We start from the raw sequence: 26086 nt of genomic DNA on the forward strand, positions 1-26086 counted from the left end.
ACAGTATTATTAACTATTGTTGATGTGTGTTGTGTCAAACTATAACATTTTAAATCAAAAGGCTTGCTGGTCTATGACATCTGCTATCCGAATAGAAGCACTAGCTATAATGGTAATGAGACTACATCCCTAGAAACGCTGCAATCTTATTGACGCGAAATAGCTGCTGAGAAATTAAAAATTGACGTGTCAGAGGTATATTAAAAACCGAAATTGGCAATGTGAACAACAAGTCAAGTATATTTACGATAATATGCTGCGAACGAGCAAGGCATTTTCTGCACCTAAATTAGAAAAGGCCAATTACTTAGTAGTGCCTTCAAGAAAAATAAATTAAATGTTTTTAAAGTATTTTTCATTCTTCAAGATAAGGGCATCTCAGTGCATTATTTCTATGCCTAGAATTAATTTAATACTCCAAGCAAATTACAAAATGTGGTATTATGCATGCATGCTGCCCACACAAGGCAACTTTGCTTATTTTCTTTTTATAGTGGAAAATTGAGCAAAGAAAATGGGATTCCATGGGGATTCGAACCCGAGACCTCCGGATTGCTAGCCCGGTGCTCTACCGACTGAGCTATAGAAAGCCCTAGTTCAGTGTCTGTCCCAGAAACCCTACATTCTCAATGCTTTTTCATTTCTATTTCTGCTTCAGATCATCATATGCGAGATTCGTTGTTTTCTGACCAAATATTGTGTGCATATATTTTAACTCCACATATTTGGAACAGATCAAATAGTTAGAGAAACGCTTTCCCACTCTCGTAATTACGGTACCAAACAAATTATTCAATACAATAAAACAAAAATCATGCAAACATGTATACAATCTTGACGTCTCGATTGTTTTACACAATTGCTAAACAGGGAATGTTTTGTACGATTTGTTGAGTCACTTTGAGTCAAGCGATCGTAAACACCGGTGATACATAAATTACGTTTTCTACGATGTAAAGTAATTTCATCAAAGTACTCTTAAAGTAAAAAATACAGAGGTTGCTGTTGCAATATTTTTTCTTAACGTTAAAGAATATGCATAAAGGCTTGGTTAGAGTACGCAGCCAAACGCAGATTTTCTTCTTTTTTTAACAGTAAATGAGTTGCTTTACTGCACTTATTTCGTACACAGTGATTTTCTTTTAGTGCTGCAGAATTAAAGTGTATACAATTATACGAAGGTCTAGTTAACTCAATAAAAATAAGCTTGACAGGTGACTGTGGTTTAAATTAATCGAATGGAACATATATGTACTCCTGAAAGATTTGCTACCTTTCCCATGTTTGCAATCATGAGTATTGGTTCAGTTGAATCTCACATCAAATTAAACAGTAATATTCACTACCGCTTTGATAATATCAATAAGCATCAGTGCTTATACAAACATTATTTTCTGTGACACCTTTTTATTTCTTCGTGTCCTTGAATAGTATTCATTAAGTAATTTTGGCTCGGAAACCACCCAGTATGCAATGCATGCTTAGGCTATATGTCGTCTGTTGGTTTGCAGCTTAAAAATTCTTGAATTACCTTTCCTATCTTCCTCTCTCAGTTTTTTTTCTCTCTCTCTCTTTCTCTCTCTCCCCTCTCTTTCTCTTAGTATCTCTAGAAGAAATTAAAGGGAAATCTTATTTTCGTAGTTTGTAACACATATATTTCTTGAGCAAAGAAAATGGGATTCAATCGGGATTCGAACCCGAGACCTCCGGATTGCTAGCCCGGTGCTCTACCGACTGAGCTATATAAGCCCCAGTTCAGTGTTCGTCCCCAAAACCCTAAATTCTCAATGCTCGGATGTACAGAAGCAGTGTGTTTCTGTGTGACACACACGCACACACTTAAACCTGGCATAAATCCGAAGGATAATTCAACTTGGGGATAAATGCGAGGGATCACCGAAGCGATGCAGCTTTTTGAGTATGTAACAAACGCATACAGAAGAAAACTGACCAGAAATGAATATGATTTATTAGTGGAAAAATAAGCAAAGAAAGTAGGATTCCATCGGGATTCGAACCATATATTATATATTTTTATAATAACATATATTTTTTTTTGCCAGCTGCACCGTGTATATGATGCTGTGTTTTGATTTAGAAGATAGATATTATCGATGGATAAACAAGAGAAATACAACAAGGAAAAACTCTTCATGAAGATTTACATTTTACTCTCATTGCTGACAAAACAAAAAACAAAATCCAAGAAACTTTTACAGGTATCAGCCTTGAGCCATATAGATGTACATTTGTTTTATTTTTTAGGAATAAAAATCATCCAGATACATCCAGACATCTGATACGAATTGCATTTAATTTTGGTTACTGCCAAATCGAGGACTCAAGGAGACATACGTGAGCAATAGATATAAATACTTAAAATGCACTTTAACATTTGCAACATGGGTCGATAGACCTAAAGCATAGATACGGACGACGTAAATCTGTGTTCACAACACCATCCGCATGTTGTGATGTGTTTTCTCTTTTTTACAGACACATACATGAAACTTTGCACAAAAAGAAATCATCATTTTGATTAGCATTGCATTTACTTTTGACATTACAAACTAAAATTACAGTGATTATACTAAGCATTACCTTAAATATAGTTCTGATTATTTACAAAATTGCACAGCAGTTATTTGTTGAGTTTTAAAACACACTTCTTTCATTTATTCTCTTTCTTTTTAGATACATCACTGGGTGTCTCAGCAGTGCCAATATAGTACGGTTGATTCTGCCACTGTTACACAAGCAAATTTAACAAGACTTTTCTGTCAGTTACATCATGTAGGTAAATGACGGATTCCAGAAATTCTTGAAATACGTTTCTCTCACCTACATCTCTCAAAATTTCTTCCCACTCAAATCAAGCCTTCCTAAATGAAGAATATTGTAATTGGGAATCAAATTGCCCGAGGGGAAAAAAATCCAATTCATATCTTATGTCTTTACAAAATACATATTGAACAAATATTTACCTCTTGAAAAGGGACCTGGGAGGTTGAAATTAACTTTTTTATTTGTGTGTTGTCGTTATTCCTCTATTCTTTTTTTTTTACTTGACTTTTTCTTCAGAGTTCGTGAGATAAATAAGAGTTCCCCGAGTTGTTATTGATCCTGCATATTGAGAAGTAAATCAAGAAGTTTAACTCGCAAGTCTTTCCTTGTCGACGCGGACTCCTCCCGACTCAAATCGCCTACTCTGCTGATGCTTTGCCCTTCGTCTACGAGCAGGCAAGACGCGTCTTCTGAGCAAGAATCTAAACAAAATGAGACGAGAAATGAAAACATATAGATGTAGGATATGCGTATACATTATGAAGGAACCGCCAAAGCAAAGCTTGTAAAAACCGGTTCCAGGAAACAAATACCATTGTGAAATGGAAATAGGACACAAGGTACTGATGACATAACATAACTTTAATATCCAAAAAAAAAGAAAAACCCTGAAATAACAAGGTACAAAGGGCAAAAGAAGTAAAAGAGAAGAGAAGCCGATGTGAAATGGAAATAGGACACAAAGTACTGATGACATAACATAACTTTGATATAAATAGCTCAAATAACAAGGTACAAAGGGCAGAAGAATTAAAAGAAAAGAGAAAGAAAAGGAAGGAGAATGAAAAAGAGAATAAGAACTAGGTGCATAAGTAACTGACATAACAGGTACACAAGTCTACAATTTGGATTCTCGGTGGTCCTAGAAAATATGTTCTCAGAGCGATTGAATTGCGAAGTACGTTAAATCAAATTATATCGTGGACATTTTCAAAGGCGTTTGCAAACGTGTAACACATTAGGTAACAATACTTGTGTTATAACGTGGAATATGGACATGATGGAACAATAAAAACAAGAAAATGAAAGCAAGTTTTAATTCCGTGATGTTACTTACCACTATTACAGCACACACCCATGGCGACACACGTGCCGCTGGCTACGGTCTGGCACGGACTTCCCCTGAGGTCGCACGGGGTTGGAATCTCGTTTTCCCGCATACAGGAGAGAGTGTGCTGCGTGTTAATGTGGCAACCTATGGTCGGACCGCAGCAGATACCTGGTCCTACGCACCGCCCCACACCACCTGGACCACATTCGAGGCACTGGAGAAATAGCATATAAAGAAACCGATAAACATAAGAGATAGATGGCATTAACGTTTTCTAATATCTGTTCTTAAAGAATATGAACATAAAAACTACCTTTCATGGAAATGTAACCACTATCTAAACAACAAAAGAAGGAAAATACACCGACATTCTCAAAAGTGAATTTATAATGCACATTTACATAAATATGTCTACATATATGTTCTTGGTCACTATTTCATATTCTTTAGTCAGTATATTGTGTCTGTGGGTGGCAATGTTTCTTCCCTATCAAACACATAACATTCGCCAAATGCGTACCAGCGTTGCTGAGAGACGAAGTATTCAAATCATTTAATAGTAGAGATTCGTTGGATTAACTCCCATCCAATCATGCAAATCTGCGTGTAGTGATTTCCCAGGTTGTTGCTTGTATACAACAACAACAACAACAACAACCCCAAAAAGTGCTTACGTGGCCATACATCGATTGATGTCAGTTCATAATATGCATTCCCCCCCCCCCCCCCTGCATGGAAAAGGACACCGTCCTCTCCAGTTAATCACGCTCCATATATAATGGGTTAGTGGGACGTGTCAGGCATCATTTACCCGCCACTCACGCCACGAGAATGAAGCCTCATAAATCAAAGGCCACAACATCGGTCAACGTTGACGACCGGAATAACGTTGTCGTTGTAGTAATTTGCTCTTCGCCGCTCCACCCAATTATACCTCATTCACCACGGTCAGTAAGGATCAGCGAAGTTATTTTCACAGCGTGGCGGAGACGGTAAACGGCACGAATTGGTTGGGGGATCGTGTCAGGACGGAATCCGGCATATTATTTTCCTCCACTTCTGGTTTCCTGCGTGGGTTTGTTGTTCTGCACGTGGAGCCTCGTGCAAACAAAGACATCAGTAGGAACATAGGAACTTCATACGTCATGAACGACTGATGGTTGGAGCCAACTTCAGAGTGGTGGAAATAAGATTAAAAATAAATAGGGCTAATTGCTGTCGCCCTCACTATGTCCACCAGAAGTCGTCATAGAAAAGTGAAAAAGATTTTGTTGACCATCGGTCATGTTGTGTCTGTCCTAAGTAACCTACTGCATGATTTCTGTTATCATATCATAATGATAATTAAATATCCAGCTAAATGACACCAGATTTCGCAATCTAATACTCCACAAGGCAATTTTTTTTTGTTTTGTTTTTTGCTAAAGGAGTTAATCACTAATTATTCCTATGACGTCAACACATTAAAAAGATGCTTTCTTTTCCTTCATCTTTTTGGGTCGATATCAGATTAAACGTAAGAAAGAAAGCAGCGGGTAAGAAAAAACAAGTGAGCATATTAAATGATAACGTAATGCTAAATCAATTAGGCCTACTGAGTCTAAAGTTAGTGAGTCATCCTGAGCCGCCCTTTTCGACTACAACTCTTCTTGATTCTTTTTCCCTTCATCACCTTGCTATCAACAATGTTTCACGAGCATTTATGTAAATATTGCATGTACAGAAAAAAAAAACGAATAAGGTGTTGCCCTAAGTTTCATGCGTTTGCTTTCAAATGCTATACCTGTTTTTTGTTTTGTTTTTTACTCAGTTTCTTTGAAGTTTATTTGATAGACAACTTTGGTCCCGCTTTTACTTCTTTGTCTCCTTATGTTCTGTTACTGTGAACCATGAGATTTTTCCCCCTTTTAATGTAGTATATCAATTCCGGGAGCCATTTTCGTCTGTTTCAGATTGTTACAAATTATACGCGTACGTTCATGCCTATTGCATCTAAATCATCGGATCCACTGTATTGAAAATAGTACAGCATCATCACGTAGTGTTGGTGTAGACTAGCTACTGTATATCACGCATGCACGCGTGGTGGTTGCGACTGGTATAGGTTGCATGCAAGGGCCAGCGTTACACCACTCTATACATGTCAATTCGATTGCATCAAGTAATGTATCATCACAGAGCGTCAACCCGGGTAGAGATTGCACAAAATGTTGTTGCCAGAAACTCTGCAAATGGAAAAATATTTCTCGGCACATAAGATAAAAAAAGACGTTTGTAGAATATTATCAGAAAAATTATTGTTTGCATTCATCAGTAAAATACTACATTTCTCTTTTTTTTTTCCTGTGCAATAATTGGTTTCTCTTCACCTTTGTCAGAGAAGGTCCAATAAGTACAATGACAGCTTTTGTATACGGCAGCTAGAATCATGTCGAGCCAAAATTGGGTCGTCATTTCAAGCTAGCTCTTCATCCCTGTTGAATTTGGTCATCATATTGACCAGTGCCTTCAAGGTTTTACGGAATGAGGTGAAACGGCAAGAAATTCCTCAGTGCATTCGCTGTTTAATCTGTTGAAAAGCAATCGCCAATGAACCTTGAAATGCATCGCATGGGGGGTCAAAACTCTAGGGTCACCACGTGACTTGCCTGGAGGGAAATTATAAGAAGGATAGACTTTTATTTTCACTTTCCAGAGGTCCATCGAGTATTTTGACCAAGCAAAGCATGAATTTTGCGCCTTGACTGGGTAACATCGGAATCACTATGCACTTTCAGCCTCAAAGATTAAACGAAGAAATGCGAACGTGGCATAGATAGCTGCCGAGTTCTTACTCATCCCACGCCAGTAGATAAATGTGGACTCATCTTGTTTCGCATCGTTGAAGAAGGACCACGTTTTTCTTTTTTGTTTTTTGTTTAAGTTTTATTTCCTGTCATGTCACATCAAGCTGTCCCAACGGTCTTTGTGGATGGTACACCCATCACCTCTGATCATGATTCTCATTATTGTGTAAAACGTGTAATGCGTCTTTTCTTTTCGACCCCAGGCAAGGAGGCACTATCATCAAGTAAGATCTCTCAATCCTGATGTTATTGAGGTATAAGACGTCCAAGTACCCTTCTTGGACTAAGTAACTGGTGCGTCGCATTTGTGTGTTTTTTTTTTCTTTCTTTCTTTCAGGAAGCTTGTCAAAGTAATCCAGGAACGTCAGTTTCTGTTCTTTTCTATTTGTGTCTATAATTTGATTCATTTATTTTCAAAACGCGCAGCCGGAGATACACCGGTCAGAACGGCCCCCTTTTCGTGATTTCACTTTGGTTCGATGCACCATTTGTCAGTGTTAATTTGCACTGCTAAGCGTCACACGACGTAGCATTATCTTTTGAAACCTTAAAGTCCATTTGTTTGCAGGTGTTCTATTTTTAAAGTTTTACTCCATATATCATGCTATTTCTATTCATCTCATCAATGAAAGGAAACACAACTTTTTTTATATTTCGGCAACTAGCAGAATAACAGTTTTTGTTGTTTTTTTTATACCTGAGACAAACAGCCTAAACAAAAGACAAAATTAATAACAATGACTCTACAAGAATCGCATAAATTAAAACAAAAGTTTAGGAGGGATGTAAATGGGAGGGTCACTGAATTGACGAGCGTATCATCACTTCATTACCATATTTGGAGCTGGAGTTAGGTTTAATGAGGGAAGATGACACTCGCTCAGTGATGTCTTAAAGGCCTTATACGCTCATCTTGAAGACGCCATGACCACAGAGGGCCCGGTTTCTATGGACTGCGGCTAAAAACGCTAATGATTGAATTAAGTCAACTTAATTGCTCATATTAAGCCCGTCCTAATACTACGCGGGGATTTGTTTTCAGCTTCGCCCAGGGCCGCAGGCCATAACAAAGTGATGTTTTTAGTATGAGTTTCTCTTCTTTCTTTCTTTCTTTTTTTTACGATAGAAGTCGCCCTAGTGATCCATTGGCAATGGAGACAACGTTTTCACCTTTGTCGTGTGAAAGAAAGCTGACGATGAGTTTTAGGTCACACTATCTCCTAAATATAGTTCCTTCAATATTTACGTATTATAATATCAACGCTCAAATCAATCGTCACAGGCGAGGATGAATGAAATACCTATGTTTATTATCATCGAGATATTTACGTTCATTCTGGTTGATTATTGCGAATGAAGTGTCGTAGAGCATTGCAGATCAATCATTCAAAATCAGCCGACACATATTCATGCTTGTGTATGTATGTATTTGTTTATCTTTATGTACACATGCACGCATATGGCCTACATGCATATTATGCATGCATACTTCTTTGCCGGTATCATCTTCACATCTTCGTTAGATATCCGCACATAACAGAATCGATATGTACGTTGTTGGGGGGGGGGGGGGAGAGAGTTGTCTTTTCTCGCCGTTAAAAAAAAAAGCAACAACAAAAAACTGCTTGAGTAGAGTCAGAGATCACTTTTACGCCACAAAGAGGGGTCCCACTGGTAGCGACCAACTTCGGCTTTTGATGCAATATTTCGCCCGACTAAGCAGGTTGATTAACAATCTCCGTTGTGCTATCACCTAATCCTCACGCGCTATGACACTGAGTGAGCTACGCATCGGGCGTGCGACTAAATTTGTCATCTTGAACAAATTGTATTCCCGCGTACTTTGTGTCGTTTGAAAAATAGACGAGCAGAAGCATTTTGTGAAAAAAGTTTTTATTCTACTTTCTAAAATGAATATCATTGCACCACTGCGAATGGTACTGGATTTCTAGCACCCTTTTCCCTAATACCTATAATATGCATTCCCCTCCTTTACAGTCTCTCTCTCACACACTATGCTATGGGCCATTTTCCCCCAAAAGAACTCTGCAATCCATCTAGACTCAGCTATCTGACAGCTATCATTATCAGAGGATTTCACAGACTTAAGACGATGCCCGATTGTCTTCTTATTTACATAAGATTGAAGAACCTAATCTTATCGTGTCTGGTAAGGAAGGTCGGGTCACCTCTTTCTCGATAGTGTCAAAAGCATATATATATATATATATATATATATATATATATATATATATATGTAAATTATATACATACTGTGACGAACTCGCCTTCTCGTCGTGAATTAAGAGAGTGTATTTGACTGTCTGTACAAATGTCTCCGCGAGCCGTGTCAGGATGGCCGAGTAGGCGGGGTTTGTTTTGTTGCAGTTTACAACGATCCCTTTAAATTATTAAAACTACTAGTCTGTATGCTACCATGTATTATGTTGTGTCAGAAGCAGCTCACCAACACAAGCGGCACACATACCAAGTTCAGCATCACTTAAAGTATGTCACTCCCAAGCGTCACTTGTAGAGGTTGTTAAATTGGTACACTTATTTTGTTACCAACTTTTGCTACCAACTGTTGCTACCAAGTTCTGCTACCAAGTTTTGTTACCAACTCTGCTACCAACTTTTGCTACCAACTCAGTCACGCTAACGTGGAACACCTTTCACAACCATATGGTGGCACAGGTATCGTTGATGGCACGGGGTAAAGTGCTGTATCGCACCGTTACCAACTTCCTCAGGCGACGACTGGAACTTGGATTGGGCACAGGGCATATGCGACAAGTCACATTACCGCTATTCCCGAAATCCAACGGCGACGACTGGAACTTGGATTGGGCACGGAATATGCGACAAGTCACATTACCAATATACCCGAAATCCAACGGCAACGACTGGAACTTGGATTTGGCACGGACTATGCGACAAGTCACATTACCATTATACCCGTGATCCAATGACTTGCTACTTGGTCTTCTCTGGAACTTCGCTCCAACTCAGGAACATGTACCACCACTCTCCAAACTGTTGTATTGAGGTAGAACCCTCAAGAAGACACAGTGCAGTCACCAATTCAGGAACACATGTACAGTTTATTACATACAGAAGTGAACATGAATGATACATTGGAAATGTATCATACACGGGCTACTTGTTGCGGACTATGTCACACAACGGCCAATTTATATGCCTCCCCTCCTATCGCGGAATGAGGAGGCAATCCAGCACGGCCGTAAGCGACGCGTGGAATACTCGCAGTACTTATTCAAATTATTTACAATGTTGGCTTGGTTATCAAATTCGTACAACGATTATACATTTTAGCAGTATCTCTTGTACATGGTTACTATAATTCGGCATGTATCGTCGGTCTAAACCGGAGTTGGTATTAAAATAACCCAAACTTGCCCATGACAAACAAGTAACCACATATTTAATAATAAATGTTAAAACTCATAATAATGCACTACCACATTAAAATGTTTGTCCAACATTCCGATAATGCGCCCATTATGACAAATCATAATCGAACGGTTAAATCGAATTTCGTTACAATACATAAATAATTTATTTATTTATACATATATATATATATATATATATGTATATATATATAATATATATATATATATATATATACCCTACAGATGCTGATGAAACATGGAAACATGTACGTGTTTCCTGCCCTTATTTGCAAAAGCACATGTTCCTAAAAACCCCAATGTCGTGAGAATACCACGTCTTGGAGAGTATTGGCCCCTCTGGTATCTCAAAAGTCCGATGACTTATCAACGCAATCCTGCTGGGTGTCAAACACTCCTTGTGGAATACTAGTATCGGCATCAAGCGTGCCTATATCGTAATCAAGGTCAGTTGAAATTATTAACCGGTATCTTTTCCCTCAACTCCCCCCCCCCCCCCTCCCCTTCATAGTACTGGTAAGTTTTGTTCAACTTTATATTTAGTGCGCACTATATTTGTGTGTGTGCGTGTGTGTGTGTGTGTGCGTGTGTGTGTGTGTGTGTGTGTGTGTGACAGAGTGCGTGCGTAGAGGCGGCATAGGGGCGGGTGGGGTGAATGTTGGCGCGTGTGGTGTGTGTGCGTGTGCGTGTGCGTGTGTGTTCTCGCAAGAGGCCTCGATTTCTTTTTTCTTTCGAGAAATAATGGAACATGCTCAATTGCTTTTAGCAAACTATCATTTCCCCGTATGGCGGGCATTTTGCGAGAATATATGTGTGTTAAAAAAAAAAAGGATTTTGTTTCTTTGGTTAAAAAAGGGTCGCAATGTAAGATTGACATTATTTTGTACAATGTTTGTGTGTAATGCAGTTTGTCTACTGTTTTGTTTTTGTTTCTGTGATGTGAAATTGAAGGAAATTCGAATAAAGAATGTTCTTTTTCAATCTTTTTTTGTCCATTGCTTTTGATCCCTGGCTGCAAGAAATGTAAGACACCACAGTTGTATAGAAGAGGCTGCTCTAAAAATTGTCTGGCCCAATGTGACTTGAAGTTAGTCCAGGGGCACCAACAGAAACAAGGTTATAACGAAAGACCCATGCATTTACAGTCAATGCTGCTGTGCTAAAAAGAGTAGTCCTCTAAATTTGAATTTTACATGATTGTATGCAGTTTTTCCATGTGTTGTGTGAGTGTGTGTGAGTGCGTGTTTTTATTACTGCCCGGACGGATTTCAAATTTTGTGCTGAAAATAGCTTACTTTTTGTAATTCTTCTGGAAAGGAGCAGACATAACCTAATGCGTATGTCTGCTCTATGAAACGGATTTCAAAAAAGTTTTAACATCAATGTCTTATTCTAGTGGAAGAAACCAGCCTGTTAGGTACTATACATTCTAACCGAATATGTATTTAAAAACAACACTCACAATGCAATTCTCTGAGTTCCCTGAAAAATTCATTCTCGAGACCAAAGAAAACGAAATAAGTGCTGACTCCACCGAATAGGAGTGAGCGTGACAGAAAAAAAAAAGAGACGGGCCAAAGTCTGTATGACGTCAGAAGTGTCATCGCACTGCTGTTCGAGCCTGCGTCACCTCTTATTTTCAAATTTGTCTTAGGAGTGTCATGTCCTATCTGAATAACGGCTCGGGCGTGATCTTGACACGAGTGTCTATGGTTTTGACAGAGCAAACACACTTAAATGGGAAGCTGTCGTAAAATGTGCCTTTGCTGTGAAGACGAAATGTTTCCGATTAGCATGACGTTTGGAGGTTATGGCGCCTTCTAACGAGGTACCAAGTAACTAACTAAAGATAAGTCAGGCGCCATGTTGTAAGTTGGTGCATGGCCATGTGAGTGACGCGTTCGTTTATTCTACTCCTGTCGCAATTTTACTGGACAGTTTGGAGCCGAGGAAAAAAAAAAGTCATTTTGCTCAAAATTTGCCAAACCATTACGCGCAAAGCACTGCGTACATGTCGGCATCATCCACAAGCTTCTTTAAACAACATGATTATTGGAGCGTCCCTTTTTGCGTTCTGCTCTTTCATTTCTCCGTTTATCTATTTTTATATCTCTTATCAAATGATGTCTCTTTGGTTAGATAAAAAAAAAACAAGATTAAAACTGGATTATTATAAGAATGTGATTTTTAGGTTTGCAAATAGTAGAGTGGCAGGAATTATACATTGCCCGGAGGTACATAAGTATCTCTTACATAATCCATTATAGGGCATTCAGTAATGCATGAGTTAATCTATAAGGGAGGGCCCGGACAATGATATTAGACAGCTGTAAGTTGCGGCACATACCACTTCAATCACAAAGAAAACAATGAGCATATATTTTTTTTTAATATTTATTGTTTGCTAGTGTTTCAACCAACTTAGAATTTTCCTTTACGGACTATATGGGATTTGTATCTCTATCTTTTTTGTCTGTTTTTCTTTCCCTATAATATATCCCCCTTTTCCACGAGCATCATATTGGAGCCCTTTGCTTTATTGTATTGATGCTGTGTATCATCGGCTACCAAAGAGTCAAATCTTTTGCTAATTGTGCTGGCAAGCATTCTGTACGGAAATTTAGAATGCGTGACGTAATTATGTTTCGGATGTATAACTATGTGTATACAATGACAAATTGTGAAATTAGCCTTGTTGTTCAGTATATCTTACAAAGTTTTTGTGATACTGCAAAAAATGCATTGTAAACTAATGTCATACAGAGAATGAATAAATATATCAAATCTACTCAGATCAAATCGAATCAAATCGTGTATTGTGTGTTTTTCAGTCATGTTTTATAAGAATCGAACCCATCATACATAGCACTTGATAAGAAACAAATTTGATCCAAGAGTCTGTCTGTCTCTGTTTCGATTCTTTTCTGCACCGGTGAATCATTGCACTACTGTAAAATTGGCAACGAAGGGCGTAGACCCTTCGATAAGGAGGTGATAAATGATCCATTAATTACTTGGGAATATTTTGCACAGCATTAATTTTAGTATACATCAATCAAGTACCAGAGAGGCACGCAACTATTATATTTAAACAGAAAAAAAAAAATCGACAGCCGTGATGACTTTATGTAAATGAAATTACTCGGTATGAAATATTCGGGACAAGAACCTCATTATTGCATCATTTGGGGTGAAAGTCGCAGAAATAAAGACAGTTATAAAATATGCATGATTTTTTTTCTAAACTTGATCTCAAATTACTTTCTTTGGCAATAAATTTCACATTTCTAATATCAGTTTGATTGATCCATTTCTCTGTTAAAAATTCTTAGATAAAATTTTGTTCAGACTGAGAGGGCGTCGCAAAAAGAAACTCAAAAAGAGTTCGAAAAAAACGATGACTTCTATCGCTTCACGGAAAATCAAGAACTCGGTGATTTTTTTTTAAATTTTATTTATCGCCTATACTAAAACCCTTGTAAATGATGAGGTGACAAGGTTTGGCAGATGTAGTTGCTTTTAATAGTTGATGGAGCTAAAGGAAGATTTGTACACCATTTTAGATATTCGGTAAAGAAAGATATATCAATATGTTTAATTACGTATGTATTATCATTGTATACATATTCATTCATCCATTATTTTATGATAATAAAATCGTTTCATTTCAATCTGGTTTTTGATGTCATACAAATACTTCAAGCATGTCTTGTTATGATTTTTCTCCTGAAAAGACAAATATCATAATGAAAGAATGGGATCAGTATTAGATCTGTAAACTTATTCCATAGATTTAGTGAATCCCTGATTTGGTTGTTTTGGGTGGTTTTTTTTTTTTTTTTTTTTACTGCGTTTACTAAGCTCGTCTCGGCAAGGCTAGACGTGAGGAAGTGCCTGAAAGGAAAAGACGCTACGTCTCTTCACCTAGATTGTTCTGTGATCTTTCGAAATATTGTGACACAATTTTAGCTCTATGAATCTTTCATGAAATGCATTGTTAAATTAGATGGAAAAGGACAGAAACCCAATTTGTTGAACGAACACATGTCATTTCTCATAATTGCATCTCTAATTCATCGGAGAAAACTATGAATCTTGGCAAATTGGGAATCTTCAGGATTTTTCCCACTCAAAGTTATGTCTGTAATCACGTCGCAACCTGCCTACGCGATGCGAAATCTGCTAACTCTCCACCGTCACTGTTACGTAATATTTCGTGCGCTTTGAATCGGGCACCAGACTATTCAATGCGACTTTATTATTTTAATGCATTCTCATTATGTGGAATAGATGTCGTTGATACGCCATCATTATTTTTATTTAGTATATACGTTTTGCTTGTCTGTTTCTTCGAAATATCCATTGAATACACATCCGTTGCGGACGTAAAAGGAGAACGAAACCCAAACTTTTATTGATTTTGTGAGAATGCAGCAATATGAGGAAAACACATCAATGACGTTTGAGGAAAATGAGACAATCTGTGATTAGTTTCTCAAGTGCCGACATTGCGTTTCTATTTTTTTTTTAACTTATATATATGTATGTATAGATTCACGGATATTTTGTGCAATACTTATCGTGTTTAGAATATCGAATCCTGGCAAAGGTAAGCTTTTGTGTTGGTTTCATTGTTTGTTTGTGTTTAGGTGATCGTTGACAATATTTTGCATTTTGCATGTCGAAAATTGAACTTCAAATCTGTTCTTTGGTAAACATCTCAAAAAGAACATGTGCAGTAGCCCGAAATCATAGATTGAATGGGTCATTCAATTTGTAAGTCTTAACAAATAAGTCTATTCTTTATGCTTCATATCTTCACGTGCCTCGGGCAAGCAAGTAGGCGCTGCTGTATAGCTCCGCTTAACATGTGTCGTTCATGTTGCTCAACGCATGAATGTCTACTTATGCATATCAACCAAAGAGCAGCATCTTTCGCTACCTTTACTAAAACGTTTTACATCTCAGGGAAAAGTGACTTTTGTACTGTCTTCCGTTTTATGCGGAGGAAACAGAGTCACGTTATTCAGGTATGATACCCGTTACAGCGTATGACGCGCAATCGAATGACAAATGATTGCCAAGTAATTGCATTATGTTCATCCATTCAACAATATCCTGGAAATACATGAATTCAGATTGGAGAAGGATCGATTATGGATAATTCGCCATGTTTCTAACCGCACCACGCTCCTCCCACGCACACCATGGCATGTCAATGGCAGAAATGACATCTGAACAAGACCATGTTTTCACATCTACCATAGATCGAGGTCGTTGCTGGGCAACGATTCACGCGGTCTGAACAGTCAGAATGCGAAGGGTAACGTCAGCATCGCAGCACTGATTCTTTTTAAAAAAGGGGTGGGTAGTTTAGAATAGGACCCGTTACGTCCATCAAAGAAGTTTCGACAGCACTGATCTCAGCAAAGTGACTATACAATCGCGCTTAAGCACTCGACTAAAAAGTTGACGGAGGAGGAGTACACGAGAACAGCAAGAGCAACAACATCAACAAAAAAGTTTTATCAGAGTCTAAAATTCCCCGCTGAATCAACAGCTGAACTTGACCCGTGTGAAGTGGACCCCAAGGCGACGTGTCATTCCCCCGATAGTGATTACGCACAGGACATCACAGTGGTTGCATATTGTGTTACTTGCAGGATGCGGACTGCTTTTTCATTTTATTTTGACTGTTACCGCTTGTGATCCACTAAACAGTATGCGCTTTAATGGTTGGATGAGTGTACTATTTGTTTACTGAATGTAGATGTTCTTATGCTAAACAGAAATATGATCTTGAAAGTATTATGAAAAAAAAAGTGTTGAAGGAATGCTGATTATATCAATCAGAACGGCCGTGATTTATCAATGTTCCCTTCATTCAGTCAGTCACGTAAAAAGCGTGCAAGCGTTCGTAATTAGGAGTCAAAATCTTCAACCAGCAAACTTCCACTCGATAATACAGGGGAGATAATTTCTTCCCTTTATCACATCCTGACCAGCACATATACTTTTGTTTCCCACCTCAATTTCCTGTCTCATGGAAGTCATTAACATGCACCTAATATTCTAATTCAATTTATTGTCGTTAGATTTGCAATCCAATGAAATCTAGCCAAAGCTGAAACCCTTAACGTGCTTTAATAATCAATTAAATCGTCATTTCCTATATACACGTGCTTTTTGTAAATTATGTAATGATATTGACAATTCCTAATGCAGAAACCATTATTGTATTTATAGATCGAACGTTACGAAATGAAATTACTCTAAAAGGTCCGCGAACAGTATACTTTTCTTTTGCTTTTTTTTAACACTCATCTCAAACATTGAACATAGACCATTGGGTTTTATTTTTGATACTTTGTACAGTGAGTTCCCATGGAGAGTTGAGTTGTAGAATGTTGATATGATGCATTCCTCAAAGGTACACGAAATACCAAAAGTGTGTTCCATCAAGGACGATATCATCGGATCAGCCAAAAGTATCCTCAACAACTGATTCTAAACAGAGTCCATTTTGCAGAGAGAGAGAGAGAGGGGGGGCTCTGTAGGCCTATAGAGGGGAGGATCAGAGGTGTTGCGTTGTCGAAATAATCGACCTGCGGCCCTCTCAGGGAGGGGAGTATAGGAGACACTCAGCTGTCATCGCCGCCTTTCTAAGCGGTCAAGATACCAACGAGTGCTCTTTTCTTCTCCCCCTCTCCCCCCCCTCCCCCCCTTCACTTTGGCGGTTTCTGGGAGTTTATCATGATCACAGAAGCACAAAGCGGTGCGTCTTTATCCCCCTTTTGTCGTGTTTTATTTTTCTTTTCCTTCCCCATCTCCCCTCCTCCCCCGCTCTCTTTGCGGGGTGGGACAAAATAGCGTCAAGACGACCGAACAGTGCATTCAGGCTCTCAGTTGCGAGAAATACAGCTGGTGCATGGGCTTGGATATAATACTGTCTGATCGGTGGAAAGCAGCATCCTTCACACGCAACCCCATCCTAATCCTACAACCTTGTCATAGTAGTCTAAAATGTTAACCGCTTGGTACGTAACACTCTCTGGTAAGTCAACGTGAGAGAGATACCCGCGGAGAACTTGCGAAATTACCTCCGTATCTTTTCCACCCATTCTAAGGAAAGGATACTTTGTATTTCTGTTGTTACTGTTATCCTTACCTTGCGAGGGTTGAATAAATATATGATTTATTTGCCTGTTTCCCCATCCAAGTCACAGACCAACGAGAGAAATGATCTTTGCATGCAGACTTTATGATAACTATCGTTTTAAGGGAAAAAAAAGATATAAACGAACCCGTTTTTATCAGTGAACAACACAACACAACTGCAACAACAACAAAATAAGATGCAAAAATATGAAGTGCTGCCGCATATGTGTTTTTCAAAGTTTTGTTTGAATGTGCATATCAGGTTTTCTGTCAAACTGTAATGTGATCTTCCCTGGAGGAATCGATACATGGTCTGATATTTGCTTTGCTTTAAAAGCATGATCCTTTTTTTATCAAATTCTTCTAAAGTACCAACGTTCTATCATCTAGATACAACTTCCTGTAACCATTATCTGTGGAGCAATATGGCCACAAACTTCCCCTACCTATAATATGGAACACCTAGGGTTCAATAAAGAGGTAAAGCTCATGATACCCATGTCAAAGTGCTTAGCAGTTTATTCACAGTATTCATTGCTATGACGCATAAATGGCTCGTCACTGGGAAATTTAACGCTTTGCACGTTCTGAGCTAGGACCAGCGCTAACGCTAGCAAGTTGTTATTGGGCTGATATAGGGAACTTTCGCAAGCAAGGCGCTGCCACTAGTTGAAAGTGCCGTGTGCAAAAATTACTTCTGCGCATGCTCGAATCCGAAAAACCTCCCGTTCTGGGCGAAAAACGAGAACGGTTTCTCGGCCAAAATAGCGCCCGGTCGCGTTTTTTTTTTTTTGAAGACGGCACAGATTGGGGCATGGCGCGTGTTAAACCTATGGGAAAAACGTTGGGTTAGGGTTTTTGGTTATGGTTATGGTTAGGGTTAGGGTTAGGGTTAGGGTTGGGGTTAGGGTTAGGGTTAGGGTTAGGGTTAGGGTTAGGGTTTGATGGTTAGGGTTAGGATTAGGATTAGGGTTAGGTTTAGGGATAGGGTCCCCGATAGATTTTTAGTTTCCCCAATCTGCGCCGTCTAAAAAAAACACGCCGCCCGGTCCGGATGTTGGGCACGATTGAGCAGCCAGCCAATTAGCAATCTTGCCGCTGCGGCTCCATCCACTCAGGGAAGCGAAACTGTGTAAAAATGGGGACGGGAGTCCGAGTGCGGGGACTGTCACAGCTGATTGCTTTAGCGTCCTCTCAGTCTTCCCGTCGTGTAGCTATAGCGAAGGCTCCCTAATTTCTGTGCAAGGACGGAGTGCACTGTATATATATATATCCATCAGATCTCAGAGAATGGGAATGGTGTGGTGAATATATCACTTTTATTAAATTTCTAGCTATATATTTGAGGTTGCTATCATGATTACCTTTTCTGATATCCCGTACATTCTATTCTATAGTGATCATCATCATCATCATCATCATCATCATTACCGTCATTACCATTCTCATTTAAGCTAGCACAGTGTGACAGACAAAAAATGTGGAGTTTAACATTATCATGATTGGCACTTCCATTATACAAGAAAGTCGTCTCTTCTCTCAGCTTTCATTTTTGATCGCATTTTTTTTTTCAGCAAATACTCTTGAACACTAACCGTAAAACCCAAGGGTTTGTTCCTCGTATATCATTGGGGTATTTGTTTTCTCCGGTCTCGTAATCTACAGGTATAGTCTCTGTCAAAATCTTACAGCATTGTGAATCCCTTTCAATGATTATTGCTCCTGCACGGCGGCAACACATGTCCTTGCTTGCCTCTCTCACATGAATAGATGTTAATGATTTGCTGACTTGATAGCATTCATCTCTGCATACTCTGATGGGTCTCTATTTTCACTGCGTTCGCAGAAAAAGTGTCTACAATACAAATGGGATTTGTGTGTATGCTTTTCTGTGCGTGTCCATGTGTGTGCGTGTGTGTGTGTGTGTGTGTGTGTGTGCGTATTTGTGTATTTGTGTCTTATTGTTGTTGTGTTTTATAATTTGTATATTTACTTATGCATTTTATTATGTGTGGTTTTTTTTTCGACACTTCCACTTCCCTACAGAGCGATACCTGTTCAGAAGGTACTTAGTTGTAACAGCTACTAAACGATGGGAGGGGAGTGTTCACCATGATTATGTATGTAAATCAGTGTTTTTCCCAACGGGAGGCTGATGTTTCTAGAAGAGACTGATGCGGATTCAGCGCCGCTTTCATTTCTGGTGACTGGCTGGTTAATCCTCAGCTTTCTCGGTGTCCCTCATAAGATTAAGCGGTCTTTGTGTAAGACCCAAGGCCTTGATGTGTCACGATTTCCCATCACGAATCCCAACCACATTACTTATCTGTAGAATATCTTTCTTTCTTCGTAGTCTAAGATGACTATGTAGATGCAAGGGTTTTGCAACAAGTGACCAAACAGAGTGACTCATTTAGTCGACTTCTGTTTGTCTTTTTCGGTAGAATTTTTAACATTTCTTTATTTTCTACTTCTTTATTGCAGTTCTCTTGATTCGTATGGTATTGTTGTCCGTATACCTTACTCGCAGCCTCTATCGGAAAAAAGAGCAAACGCATCCGCAAATCCCAAAATCTACTGGCTATTTGTTTGTGTGCATTGAATTCTAGTGAAAAAGAATACATTCTAAGCAACACATCGCCCACCCCTTCCTTGCCTACAGGGTTTCAAATGCTTAAGATGGGGTTTCCAAAGAATATTATACTTTTCTCCAAGGATAATATCCACAGACATAAAATGTGTGAAACAAATTGACATTACTAATAGGACGGTAACTACTGCAACAATAAGTTTAAACTTTCCCACTTAAGTGGGCATTTCATTGGTCTTGAGACAACGCGCCTGCGCCACCGGTCTGCTGGTCGGGAACGTCTCCTGGATACGTATTCTGGATGCTAACCTATTGTCCTCGGAGTACGGGAGATTCGAACATTGTTGATCTTTTCGGAGACTTATTCAAGTCTCCAGCCGGTCTTCCAGTGGTCTCCGAGTGGCCACGTCGCGAGGACTAATTTTTTCTGTGATTTCTACGCACCCTTGCGTCTCCGCAACTGAGCAAACGTGTCGGAGAAGTTGCCGAGACCACTGGGGATGTCGCGGCGACGTTCCCGCCATTTCTTGGAAATTGGTTAATAAGTTGTCACCTTGTGTGGAGACGTCTCGGACGTAGCCCATAGGAGCTGCCCTTCTTGGTGAGAGCAAGCCCATTCGATCACACGAGACGACGTCTCCTCGAGTGACATGATAGGCTTTAAACAGGTTATTCTATCTATACCTGCATGTATGTTATGCATATTAAAGGTTGGAATCGAGTAAGCATGCATAGTTTGTGGGTATATGTCGGGCAGGAATGTGAGGAGCACCACATATAAATTGTTATGATATTGTTTATCAAAATGGGTACACAGAGACGAAGAAGCAAACAATTACTTTAATTACATTTAACTATTTATTTTAGAATCATCTATATTGCATAAAATGAGTAAATCTGCAATCCATACTTGCTAAGGTGTATGCACTTGTCCTCAGTCAAAACGAATCTTTAGATTATTAAAAGTACGTGTTGAACGTTTGTACCTAATTCGCGATACTTTCAAATTTCGGTTATAGATTTGAAGGAAAAAAAATATGTGCACTATATCATCAGTGCTGATGTCGTCGAACATAAATTAATCACGGAGACGTAAGAACCAAAGGCGAGCGTGAAAGACGATTCATAGAATCCCGAATGGCCGTGGGCCATTGTCGTACCACCCTATACTGTCAAACAATTTCCATGTGGCGCGCACTTAATCGCTGAGCCCGATCGCTTCACGCCGGAGATTATTCATGATTGGGATGTCGGTCAATGGAAACTCAAGACCCGAGTCATTTGACCGTTTGTTACCGAGGTGAGGACGCTTTCCACTCCGAACGTGACCGCCAATGAAACTTTAGTCGTCATATGAGATATGAAGATGTGAGATTTTTTAATGTATATGTTCGCCTATCAAAAATTCATAAGAGCGTCGCGTATCGTCGCGCAGGTTACAACAGACAATGACAGATTCGATGTTTGATAAAAGGAGCTGTCAATGAGAGCACATTAATTTTACCCTGATGCTTCTTTCAAAGAAAAAGAAATAGAGCTGCTCGTTGAAAATAGTGGTGTCGACAAACCTACCTTGGATATCAGCTGAAAGTCCATTCAAACGTTATCTGTACACAGTCCCTATCCTTTATTGTTTTACTACCAAGCATGCCAAACATACGGAAGCGTCTTGTTTTGTTTTGTTTTTAAATGTGTCCTTCAATACCCACGTGTCGAACCCAACGTCCAACCCCAAAGCAAAGCAAACAAAACAAAAACGGTGGATTGTTAACAACTTGTTAATGTCAGAGTCAAAGCAGATTCTTAGCAAAAGCCAGGTTATTTCTTCGTCTTCTGTCCTATGAATGCAAAATCCGACAACAATCTCAATGCAACTAATAACCCTACATTCTTTTCATGCCGTCTTTATATTTTAAAACACAAACTCAACCTATGGTGCGGGGTGTTCACTTGTTAACTGAAAAACAAGGCACGTGGCTCCCAGGCGAATTAACTCTTCCAAACCAGTGGGCAACACTTTCATAATGCAATGTCAATAGGATTTTATGATGCTGGTCCTGAAAAGGTTGAGCAATGCGTCATGCTGGGAACACGAGTGTTAATGATGCTATTTATGTGCTCAGTGGGCTAACTTGCTTTCACACTTCCTTATCATACCAATATCTACAAGGCTGGTGGACGCACCTATAGCAAATTGTTCCCCTCGCCTCATGTTGAAAAATAGCAGATGATCGAGTGATCTCAGAATCTCTAACATCTCTTTTTTTTAAATCAAAGAGTGATAACGGGGAAAAATAATGACTGAAGCATCCCAAGACTTCTGCAAGTATATTTCCTTTCATGCAATTCGCGATATTTTCGAAGAGCTAAGGCTCAAACCGATACTTGATCCAATTTGTAGGCATCTCAACGGGTCCTGCTCCGTTGACGCTGTCATCTGTCGTGGATTATATACTCCTCACCAAAGGCGGCCTTCGTTTAGAATGCATATTTAAAGAGATTGATTGGCTAAACAGACGATGACGTCAGAGGCAATTTTACGGGGACTTGGAGGTATATACGTATACCTACCGAGGGAGATCGTATTTCACGACTTTGTTCAAAGCGGAGAACATCTTCATGTCAGAATAAATGTTTTATATCTCTCTCCTCGTTCTCTTTCTCTCGTCTCTCTCTCTGATTTCTTCTTCTTCTTCTTCTTCTTCTTCTTCTTCTTCTTCTTTACAAATCGCTGCCATTTGTCATGTCCTATAAGTCCACTGCTAAGAAATTACCGTTCTTTTCTCAAAAATATTTCAAAACGCAAAACAGGTGCACAGAATAGATAAAATAATGCACACACTTTTGAATATCTAAACATCTCTTGACACCTTTCATTGAGTCACAGTTACTGTTTCTATCATCAACACTAATAATTCCAACTTTCATTCATTTTTTTTAATAGATAACCACTATACGGACAACCCACAATAATTATGCTACCAAATTAGAGTGTTATTCCTACGAGTATAACAGCATATCCCTTTCCTATCGTATACAACACTAATAATTCCAACTTTCATTCATTTTTTCTAATAGATAACCACTATACGGACAACCCACAATAATTATGCTACTAAATTAGAGTGTTATTCCTACGAGTATAGCAGCATATTTATCCCTTTCCTATCGTAACATTGAATAATAATTCCAAATTTGTGAAATAATCTCATTGTTGGGTTCATGAACATGTTTACCACCGAATATGAAGATTTTTGACAATGCCAAAAAGCCCTTCACAATGCCAGATAATCTTTATTTGCGAGCCTGAAAAACCCAAGAAAACCAAGAAGCAAACAAATATCTAAATGACTCTCTTAGACGCCTCTTTATGTCAGTTGGACAAAAAAAAAAAGACCCCCCTCACACACACACGCGCACACACACACACACACACACACACACATACACACACACACACAAATCCAGGAATCTCCGCACAACCTTAAAAGAAAATGTGATTGTTCATACACAAATAACATTTTTACTCTTTAAATAATTAGGTGTTTCTTACTTCACACCTACACGAAGGTATAAAAGATTCACATGTCAAAAAGGACATTCTGCAAATCCGAGCCAACAGCGTATTACCTAAAATAGAAAACGTCTTAAAATCATCAGGTGCATTACCTTATTATACTGATGCAGTTTGCGGTCGTTGCTTTCTTTGTACCTTATCCATGTGTAAATTAAAACCAGAATTTTAAGTGAGCATTTTACTGTATATTCATATTCGGCGAGAGTCTCAGCATTGTGTAGAAAAAAAATCACTACTACCTCTTTTCTATCTTACTAATCAAAGCTAGGTTATCGTGTTTTTCGAATAGGCCAAATTTAAGCGTATAATCAAATCCCATAATGAGTTAATCAGAAAGTTTGCACGTTTATAGAAGGAATAAAACAAATCCCACTTTGACAGCCCCTAACTCCATCTCGCCTAAAATCAACTCTAGAAACGTCAACTTGTAAGTACGTGTGATTACTGCAAGCAAAATATTAATAACCATACAATTACCTACAACTTTACTTTAGACTAGACTGGTCGACTTAGCTACTGCTTACGTTTGGGACAACACATAATACTATGACAGCATGACGAGGCACCTACATGGGGACCAAGAACTAATTACAATATAGGAAAGAAATCTTGTGATTTCAAGATGACTTCTTCGAAATGGAAATTGGTTTTTTACCTATCTTTTATGTAGACCTCGCTTCATTATGTCAGTGTACAATAATTGGTAATGCTTATGCATGAAAGCGTCAGCTCTTTCTTTCTTTCTTTCTTTATATATTTCTCTATCTCTATCTATTTATCTTTCTCTATCTCTTTATCTATTTTTATTTTTTGATTTTGTAGCGACACTGTGATTAGACTTATGAACTGCAAAGAGCGAGTAGTGTCGAGGCCGCAGGCTATATAGGGTTGTTCGGAATCGAGTTTGATATTGGGGAAGGAATTCCTTCACAATTTCATTGCTCATCTCATACTTTCATGTCCTCTATTTAGTTCGCTGAAAGTGCGCTGAACAATTTGAAACGAGATTTTTTGTCAAAAGTGTTTACAACCTCAAAAGTAGGTAGTTACCAAAATGATTAATTTTCACCATCCACGGTCAGTTAATATTTCATTCATCTGCATGGGATCCCTCATTATTATTATTATTGGTTGTTGTTTTTTTGTAGGACGTTTGTACAATTCATTTTAGCATAGTTGACACAACAACGTGACGGGGCTCATGGAACTTTTTTTTAAGTGGCGTAATGATAAAACCCATAACTACCATCATCTTATACCAGCACTAACACGCTGCATACACGAGTGTATCCTCATTGACTAGCGCCATCAGTGTCGCGTGCAGTGATTTAGTAAATCTAAAAATTTTATCCGGTTTTATGATGTGACTGAATTAAGGCTGAGACAACTTCTCTGTTACACTGCAGTTACAAGAACTGCGCTTCAACAGGAAATAAGAGTTGAATTTTCTTTTGTATCCTTTACTATTCTATATTTCATCTACTCTTTTGGTTACGGTAAGTAATGACGTGGTTAATCGCTGTTGGATTTGCCTAGACATATTCATTAACTGTCAATAGATCTGCCCACGCGAGTCAAACACGCTCGTAAAATGCTATAGTGAAAAGAAGGAAATAAGGAAAAATACTAGAATCAATTTGCTGTTTGAGAAGTTTGATTATTGGATATCATAGGGGGATGAGTTCTGCTACTTTCTCTTTTAGCTGCGTGTGTAATGAAAAATATGTAGATTGACCTTAAAACTGGAACAAAACCCCCTTTTCTGCTACAATTTCATCTGTCTCGTCATAATTAAAGAAAAACACTCCTTCTTCAACTTTATCTGAAACCCGGGATCTGAAATATCTTGCCTTTGTACACTCGACGGCCTGATGAGAGTCGATAGGAATCTCATAGCGCTCGAGCCTTTGTCATTTCGTTTTACACGGAAGAAGTACTGCTGCTGATAAGTCTTAAACCTGTTCATTTTGTCAAAGTTTCTGCCGGCCGGATCTAGCCGCAGAATGTTCATAACAAACTTGACGAAGCGATTTATAAAACATGATGCATTAAAACGTGGCTAATCGTCTTCGCCGTTCATTCAAATACGCCCGGCGGTAAGATGCGAAAATGTAATCAGAATGGTCGAACACATACATGAGCGATGAAGTAAAACCACACTTTTCATATTTCCTCGACAGTGGTATTTCTGGTTTTGTGCGGTAAGCTGATGATGCGAGTTTAGGGTGACTGTACACTAATTCCTCTTTAATAACTACTTGTTATTCGAGATTCCTAAATACGAGAGGAAGAAAATACATAATGATGCTAGCGTTGAATCACTAAAATGAAAGCGATTCTGGAAACATCCTAGCCAGTCACAGTCAGCCTCATCCCCCAACCCCCGCCCCACCTTCCCTCCTTTCATCGCCCGCGGTCATGATCGATTGCAGTATCGCATAAGCCCGATGTTTGGAGAAAAGCGAGGAGACTCTTCAATTAATATCTCGTTAACACCTGCCTTCTGTGTCATTGACCCTCCACGGCCATTAAGGCTCCCTCCCTTTGCCATTCATGCATTCTTGCCCGTGCGTCGATATAACCTGC

The 26086-nt window shown here is 38.9% G+C and overlaps 1 protein-coding gene across 1 annotated transcript in view; it reads right to left on the reverse strand.

The window, feature by feature from the left end:
- Positions 1–3005: 3005 nt before the first annotated feature.
- Positions 3006–26086, reverse strand: part of LOC139726767 (oxytocin-neurophysin 1-like) — a 76337-nt gene continuing 53256 nt past the window's right edge. The window contains exons 3-4 of the mRNA XM_071637758.1: positions 3902–4109; positions 3006–3266 (exon numbers count right to left, since the gene is read on the reverse strand). Of these exons, the coding sequence (XP_071493859.1) occupies positions 3115–3266; positions 3902–4109 (360 nt within the window). The 3' untranslated portion in view covers positions 3006–3114. The remainder of the gene's footprint in view (positions 3267–3901; positions 4110–26086) is intronic.

Source organism: Diadema antillarum, unplaced genomic scaffold (genome assembly GCF_040938485.1).
Source record: "Diadema antillarum isolate AM-2024a unplaced genomic scaffold, OU_Dant_1.0 seq00000098_RagTag, whole genome shotgun sequence".
NCBI classification, from domain to species: Eukaryota; Metazoa; Echinodermata; class Echinoidea; order Diadematoida; family Diadematidae; genus Diadema; species Diadema antillarum.